This window comes from Oncorhynchus clarkii, chromosome 17 (assembly GCF_045791955.1).
Source record: "Oncorhynchus clarkii lewisi isolate Uvic-CL-2024 chromosome 17, UVic_Ocla_1.0, whole genome shotgun sequence".
NCBI lineage: Eukaryota > Metazoa > Chordata > Actinopteri > Salmoniformes > Salmonidae > Oncorhynchus > Oncorhynchus clarkii.
The window spans coordinates 81,774,500-81,783,235 of NC_092163.1; the positions used below are offsets into that span (position 1 = coordinate 81,774,500).

The 8,736-nt window shown below is 44.8% G+C and overlaps 1 protein-coding gene across 2 annotated transcripts in view; it reads right to left on the reverse strand.

Annotated features, from left to right (window-relative positions):
- Positions 1 to 5,297, reverse strand: part of LOC139371463 (LIM and cysteine-rich domains protein 1-like) — a 34,793-nt gene extending 29,496 nt beyond the window's left edge. Inside the window, exon 1 of one of the 2 annotated variants that reach the window (XM_071111897.1) lies at positions 5,128 to 5,278. In XM_071111897.1, the coding sequence (XP_070967998.1) occupies positions 5,128 to 5,154 (27 nt within the window). In that variant the 5' untranslated portion in view covers positions 5,155 to 5,278. Of the gene's footprint in view, positions 1 to 5,127 lie in introns of both variants that reach the window. The other variant, XM_071111896.1, reaches the window with a different exon arrangement.
- Between the last annotated feature and the right edge of the window lie 3,439 nt (positions 5,298 to 8,736).

Sequence of the window (8,736 nt, forward strand, 5' to 3'; positions counted from 1 at the left end):
TCATCGAGACTGAAAAAAAAAAAATCATGACTGTTGACACAATTATATCCAATAGTAACCTGAAAGCATTGAGGGAAAAAAGGAACACACAACAGTTTACGGGAAATTGTGTTAATCTGTGTGTTAATCTGTATGCAGTTTGTACAGGGACGCTGATGAAGCAGCCCTGTCCTGTGTCTCCTGCAGCAGCGTGCTAACTCCCCGAGGTGCCTTATTGCTTACACACCGTGTGTCTGAACGCGTGATCCTCCAGTAGAATTCTGTAGTGTCGGACTATAAGCCAACTCTTCCTTAAATGCTTCAACTCAGTCTAAACAACAAGCTCATGAATGAACGGCTTAGAATAGACTTGAAGATGTTTATTTTAACTTGGGACCTGAGCCAGGTTGTTTTAGTCTCTCTCTGTTGGACAAAGCCTGATGGGTGGGGGGGGGGGTTCCTTGTTCTGAGAGACTATGGCCCTTATTCACAAAGCGTACTGATCTAGAATCATCCCCCGCCCCCCCCTCCCCCATATACATTGCCTTGCAAGAGTATTCACCCACCTTGGCATTTTTCCTATTTTTTTCCCTTACAGCCTGTAGTTTGAATGGATTTCATGTCATTGGCATACCCAAATAGTCCAAATTGGTGGAGTGAAAAGAAAAAAAACTTGTTTCAGAGAAAAAAGAAAAAAAAACTGAAGTGGTGAGTGCATTTGTATTCACCCCCTTCGCTATGAAGCCCCTAAATAAGATCTGGTGCAACCAATTACCTTCAGAGGTAACATAATTAGTTAAATTGCACACAGGTGGACTTTATTTAAGTGTCACATGATCTCAGTAATATATAGAAATATAAAAACACACCTGTTCTGAACGGCCCCAGAGTTTGCAACACCACCAAGCAAGCGGCACCATGAAGACCAAGGAGCGCTCCAAACAGGTCAGGGACAAAGTTGTGTAGAAGTACAGATCAGGGTTGAGTTATAAAAACATATCCGAAACTTTGAACATCTCACAGAGCTCCATTAAATCCTTTATAAAAAAAAATGTAAAGAATATGGCGCCACAACAAACCTGCCAAGACAGGGCCGCCCACCAGAACTCACAGACCAGGCAAGAAGGGCATTAATCAGAGGCAACAAAGAGGACAAAGACACATTTAAATGTCTTGGAATGGCCTAGTCAAAGCCCAGACCTCAATCCAATTGAGAATCTGTGGTATGACTTAAAGATTGCTGTACACCAGCAGAACCCATCCAACTTGAAAGAGCTGGAGCAGTTTTGCTTTGAAGAATGGGCAAAAATCCCAGTAGTTTGATGTGCCAATCTTATAGAGACATACCCCAAGAGACTTGCAGCTGTAATTGCTGCAAAAGGTGGCTCTACAAAGTAGGGTGGTGAATAGTTATGTTCAAGTTCTGTTTTTTTTCTTCTTATTTTCTAGTTTGTTTCACAATCAAATGATACAAACCCCCCCCAAAAATTCCAGGTTGTAAGGCAACAAAATAGGAAAAATGCCAAGGGGGGGGTGAATACTTTCACAAGCCACTGTAGACTCCTTCATTGAGATCTAAAAGGCAAAAAAAAAAACTCATCCAAGATCAGCACTCCTACTCGGAGACGCTTTTCTGAAGAGCGACCAATGAGTAGAGCATCGTGCGCCTGACCCCTCCCTCCCCTCCCGGTCTATTTATAATCCATGATGTTACAGAGTGGACTGCCAGCTCTGCTTTATGTACAACGATCGATCACGCTGTCCGACACAGGAATAACAGAGAAGAGACACGACAGAGACAGGGGACTCGAAGGACACACAGGGCAGAGGGCCCGTCCAAAATGGCACCCTAATCCCTATATAGGGCACTACATTAGACCAGGACTGGCACCCTAATCCCTATATAGGGCACTACTTTAGACCAGGACTGGCACCCTAATCCCTATATAGGGCACTACTTTTGGCCAGAGATCATAGGGGTGCCAACCCCAAGCAGTCCTTCTGTTCTGAAAGGTGTCTGTTGAAAAGGTTAAGCAGACAGCATTAGAGAGAGGAGAGCAACAAAACAAACTAGGAGGGCAACCATGGTATCAAATCCCTTTTATAATCCACAGCTCTGATGGCCGTCGGTCAGGGTAAATAGGTGTCAACGCAGGCAGCCACTTCGGAGTCTGTTATGCACTAATGAGACCGCCAAAGTAAACAACTGTCTGAATGACAATGTTGTTCAGAGGTGGCGCACACACACAATTTACAGACGATCACACACACACACACTGCAGGTTCTCTCAAACCAGAAAAAAAGTGTGATTTATAGAGCCACAATAACCCAATCAGTCTTATTGCTTGGAGTATAAATACATAACGAGTGAGATATGCTAGTAACATTTTGCTGCCTAAATAGTGAGATATGCTAGCTACATATTTGTCCATAAATAGTGAGATATGCTAGCTACATATTTCTGCGTAAAATAATGAGATGTTGGCTACATATTTCTCCGTAAATAGTGTTGCTATGAAAAGTAAATAGACATTCATTGCAACCACATTAGGGTGTGAAAATAAGAAAAATGGTGTGCTGCCTTAAAACCAATGTTGCTTTAGTCGGACGGGAAGAGAGAGCAAAGCAAAAGGAAGTGTGGAGGATCTATGTTTCGTTGTAAAGGACCAGGGCTGTAATGTTGTAACAGCGCTGTCATTCTAAACACGTTAAGTATGAAGTTAGGAACTCAGCCAGAGCCGGGGGGGGGGGGGGGGGGGGGGGGGGGGGCTGAAGGGCCTAATAACTCATAGGAAAGACTTGGATGGAGGAGGACACATCTAAACTGAAGTGGGTCAGCTCAAGGGCCTCTCTAGTGTCCAATAAGCACACGCTGACACATCCAATCAACTATAGAGAGATGATTGTAGATTAATAAAATACCACACTGTTCTTTTGTGGTAACATTGTATTTATTCTAGCTTCCTGTTTCATCAAAAACTCAGTTTATTGATTGGACTGTGGAATACTTCGTTTCTGAAACACTGAGGGTCTTTCGTGAACCGTTCCTTCCCTATTGTGGAGTCGAGGAGTTCAGCGTGGGGTTCAGGACCGTTTCCAGAGTTTGTTAAAATGTGTCACTCGTCAATTTAACAACATTGTGGGAGTACAAGAACACGGTTGGGGTTGTTGTTGAAATGTGGATAAGCATTTTAACGGGCCTGTCCTGTTGAAATGATGTGTTCCGTCTTAGTCTCTAGTGTGACAGGAGGAATAGCTGTGACAGAGACAGACTAGACCTAGACGCCATCCCATAAAGGCACCCTATTCCCTATCTAGCACACTTCTTTACCCAGGACCCATAGGGCTCTAGTCAATAGTAGGGCACCTCCCACAGGGAGGGAGAGGTATTTTTTTAATGGTATCATCTGCAGCACAACAATGTGTGAATTCAGGATAAATCCGTGGGGACGGTCAAGTAAGAGAGAGAGAGAGAGACGGTCAAGATATTTCAGAGATGATTTTAGAAAGGTCGTGGCTTAGTTTTGGTATTTCCAACGGTCTAAAGCCGGTCAACATTGACAGGTGAATGTTAGAGGACAGACCTTTCAACACCGCAGCCAGTGGAAAGTCTTTGTTAGAGGACACTGCTTTCAATATGTGTATTTATTATGAGATCCCCATTGCTCTTCCTTTGGGGTCCAGGTAAATGAAGGCAAGTTTATACCATTTTAAAAACATTACAATACATTCACAGATTTCACAACTCAGGCCTTTTACACCACCACTACCACATATCTACAGTACTAAAGCCATGTGTATATAGTGCATATGTAACCGTGTGTGCAGTACTCATGTGTCCATTCCCGCTGTTCCAATAAGATGACACCGTTCAACACATGCATACCAGTCAAAAAGTAGCACGCTTTCTTTTAGCCTTCCATTAAACATAAGCCGTGTCTGAAATGACCCATAGAGGTCTGGTCAAAACAAAATGCACGGAAAGTACTCAGACCCCCATGACTTACACAATTTGTTAAAGTTATTATTAATTCTAAAAGTGGATTAAATTGTTTCTCTCCACCCCCTCATCAATCTACACACAGCATCCTGTAATTACAGAAAAAAAGAAACAAGTTCATACAGTTTTGCAAATTAATAAAATAACGGAAATATAACTATTCAGACCCTTTACTCACTACTTTGGCAGCGATTACAGTCTCAAGTCTTCTTGGGTATGACGCTACAGGCTTGGCACACCTGTATTTGGGGAGTGTCTGCCATTCTTCTCTGCAGGTCCTCTCAAGCTCTGTCAGGTTGGATGGGGAGCGTTGTTGCACAGCTATTTTCAGGTCTCTCCTGAGATGTTAGATCGGGTTCAACTCCGGGCTCTGGCTGGACATTCGGAGACTTGTATTGAAGACACTCCTGCGTTGTCTTGGCTGTGTGCTTAGGGTCGTTGTCCTGTTGGAAGGTGAACCTTCACCCTAGTCTGAGGTCCTGAGCGCTCTGGAGCAGGTTTTCATCAAGGATCTCTTTACTTTTCTCCGTTCAGCTTTCCCTCGTTCATCTTTCCCTCCTTCCTGACTAATCTCATCCAATCAAGTTGTAGAAACATCTCATCCAATCAAGTTGTAGAAACATCTCAAGGATGATCAATGGCAACAGGATGCACCTGAGCTCAATTTCAAGTCTCATAGCAAAGGGTGAGAATAAATGTAACAAAGGTATTTCTGTGTTTTCGCTTTGTCATTATGGGGGGGGTAGTGTGTGTAGACTGATGAGGGGGAAAGAAATATAAGGCTGTAACGTAACAACATGTGGTGAAGGGGTCTAAATGATTTCTCGAATGCAGGGAGATCGACTGATGTTTATATATATATATATATATATATATATATATATAAATATAAAAAAGGGTTTTGGAGGATTACTGGTCAGAATATAAAGTGTTGCATTCCTATGAGAAACCCCATCCCCACCGTTCCACACAAAAACAGACTAGTACAGAACAGCAGTGGAAAACACGACAGGAAATATGGAAGATTATGCATAGATTTTGTGGTTGCTGCTACAATTATCTTCTTTTTTATTTTATTTTTTAAAACACTTATTTTTGTTGTTGTTGTTGATGATGACGAAAACATTTACAAGTGTGTTTCACTCACCTGCTCTACCCCAGAGGTCAAATCCATAGTTCTCAAGTTGTAGGGCTGAGATACAGGTCCAAAGAGAAACGGAGCCTATCTGAAGGTGTGTCGGATAGCTCTGCTCTCTTCAGAGAACTGTGGTGAACTCCACTGCACCACTATGATTTTCTGCTGCACACGAGCCTCACAAAGAAGGCTTAAATGACTGGCCACTGGGATTCCCTGGAACACTGGTGCCAACCCAATCACAGCAAAGTAAAACACCCCACAACCAATAGAATTCCAGTGGTATTTTCCCCTCCTCCTCCCACTTTTTTTCCCTTTTTTTTCCCCCCCCTCTCTCTTTCCTACAAATTGGGAACACCCATTGTCTGGAACAGATAGAGACATGACCTCACTGGTGAGTGAGGATACAATATCAGGCCCCAGGAATGCGCTAGTCACATAGTACCCGTCCCAAGAGGCACCCTGCCCCTGCCCCCCCCCCCCCCCCCCACCCCCCCTACACAGTGCACTACTTTGACCACAGCCCATAGGCTCCTAACGTAGAGACTAGGGTGCTTAATTGGGACACCTTAATAGTTGTGATCTCTTGCTGTTAGGGAGATGTTTCCTGTGCGTTTAAACCAAACAGCTTTATTTTGCCTTTTTATGGAAGTGGGTGAACAGGAGTACAGACCCAAACCAATGCTCAGCAGTTTAGATTATTGGGCCACACCACACACACACACACACACACACACACACACACACAGAAGTTAAATTACAGGTTGCCCGATCGAGACAGTCATGCACACAAACTCTAGTAATGATACATTATTATAACCTCATTCCAACGTTGTGTTTTTCAAAACATCTGTGACTGAGCCCCACGTTGCATAAAAAGCCATACAATTGTTCTACCACAAGTCGTACAGGATGACCCATTCATCCAGAGAACTTTCCAGAGATAAGACACGGCCTCAAAGAAGGCACGGCAGATTTTTTTTATTGATTTAAAATGTTTGAGCGACACTTTTGAGACCCATATTGAATATTATTGATATAGATCATATCACAACAAAGTCATGAAAAAGTTGCATTGTATAGAAAACTTAAACCAAAATTGAACCATGAAGTGTTCACTTCGATTGGACATGGACACGTCAGCGGTATCATCAATACGGTAATTGATTGAAAGGTCCACTGCTTTGCTTTGGCGCCATGGCGATTGCGTCAATCTCCAGTTATACATGGGATACTGTACATCGAACTCTTCACAAAAAAATCCCTCACCTTTCTTTTACCATCTCGACCTGTGCTAACCCCTCGATCTTACAGAACTCTAGTTCTCCTGGGGGGCGGTGGTACATCTACAAAGAGACAAACATAACAATATTGGCTTCTGAAAAGATGTCGAGGAGACGGGATGAATCTCAAATGACATTTCCCTTTGATTTAGCTCTCACATCTTCTGCTCAGCTTTTTCTCAAAAAAAATGTGAGACAGGATGAGAGGAAATTGAGGAAGGACTTTTTAAAAGATGTATCCTTTTTGGATCAGGAAATGAGAATGGCTGGCAAGTGAAGTTTCAGACAGTGTTGGACTAAAACACCAGCTCAACAGAACCCATCCGATCTAAACAGTCTTCAACAGAACCCATCCGATCTAAACAGTCTTCAACAGAACCCATCCGCTCTAAACAGTCTTCAACAGAACCCATCCGATCTAAACAGTCTTCAACAGAACCCATCCGATCTAAACAGTCTTCAACAGAACCCATCGGATCTAAACAGTCTTCAACAGAACCCATCCGATCTAAACAGTCTTCAACAGAACCCATCGGATCTAAACAGTCTTCAACAGAACCCACCCGATCTAAACAGTCTTCAACAGAACCCACCCGATCTAAACAGTCTTCAACAGAACCCATCCGATCTAAACAGTCTTCAACAGAACCCACCCGATCTAAACAGTCTTCAACAGAACCCATCCGATCTAAACAGTCTTCAACAGAACCCATCGGATCTAAACAGTCTTCAACAGAACCCATCCGATCTAAACAGTCTTCAACAGAACCCATCCGCTCTAAACAGTCTTCAACAGAACCCATCCGATCTAAACAGTCTTCAACAGAACCCACCCGATCTAAACAGTCTTCAACAGAACCCATCCGATCTAAACAGTCTTCTATTGTTTTGACCAATGATGGTCCGAATCAATAGAGAAAAGACACTGGCAACAGAACAAGAGGTTGGCATCAGAGCATAAAGATTGCATCCTAAACAGCACCGTATTCCCTATATAGTACACTACTTTTGACCAGGGCCCAACAGTAGTGCACTGCATAGGGAATAGGGTGCCATTTGGGAAGCAGACAATAAAGACACCAGAAACATTTAAAAACAGTAAAAACTCCAAGGCAAATTGCCTCAAGGCTTGAAAATCCTCCTTTAACCCGTCTGCTCTTCATCCACACTGATTGAAGTGGATTTAACAGGTGACATGTAGAACTACATGATAATGGTTCAGACATAGTCGGTGATTGACTTGTGAAGAAGCACGTTGGCACCGTTGAGGTAGAGCTCATCGTTCACGATAACATCCTCCCCCAGGACCGTCACATTCTCCATACACACCAGAGAGAGAAGACACACACACACACCTGAGAGAGAAGACACACACACACACCTGAGAGAGAAGACACACACACACACCTGAGAGAGAAGACACACACACACACCTGAGAGAGAAGACACACACACACCTGAGAGAGAAGACACACACACACACCTGAGAGAGAAGACACACACACATAGAATATATTTAAAGTGTTTGAGATGAGGTGCATTTGATGATTTGGCTTGATGTTGGGAGTAATATTTACTCCCCGACCGGGGGGTCCGGTTACTCCCCGACCTGGGGGTCCCGTTACTCCCCGACCTGGTTTCTCCCCGACCTGGGGGTCAGGTTACTCCCCGACCTGGGGGTCCCGTTACTCCCCGACCTGGTTTCTCCCCGACCGGGGGGTCAGGTTACTCCCCGACCTGGGGGTCCCGTTACTCCCCGACCTGGTTTCTCCCCGACCGGGGGGTCCGGTTACTCCCCGACCTGGGGGTCCCGTTACTCCCCGACCTGGTTTCTCCCCGACCGGGGGGTCCCGTTACTCCCCGACCAGGGGGTCCCGTTACTCCCGACCTGGTTTCTCCCCGACCAGGGGGTCCCGTTACTCCCCGACCAGGGGGTCCCGTTACACCCCGACCTGGTTTCTCCCCGACCTGGGGGCCCCGTTACTCCCCGACCAGGGGGTCCCGTTACTCCCCGACCTGGGGGTCCTGTTACTCCCCGACCTGGTGGTCCCGTTACTCCCCGACCTGGTTACTCCCCGACCTGGTTACTCCCCGACATGAGGGCCCCGACCTGGTTACTCCCCGAACTGGGGGTCCCGTTACTCCCCGACCAGGGGGTCCCGTTACTCCCCGACCTGGGGTCACATACTGGACATTACGGGAAATATTTTCAAAATGATTTCAAGAACAGTGAGGGACAGAAAGCGCTATCAGGGATGACACACAGACATATATAATATTTTCAGTTTTATTTGGCTAGATATTCAGTTATAGATCAATCAGACCTGGCTCACATGCT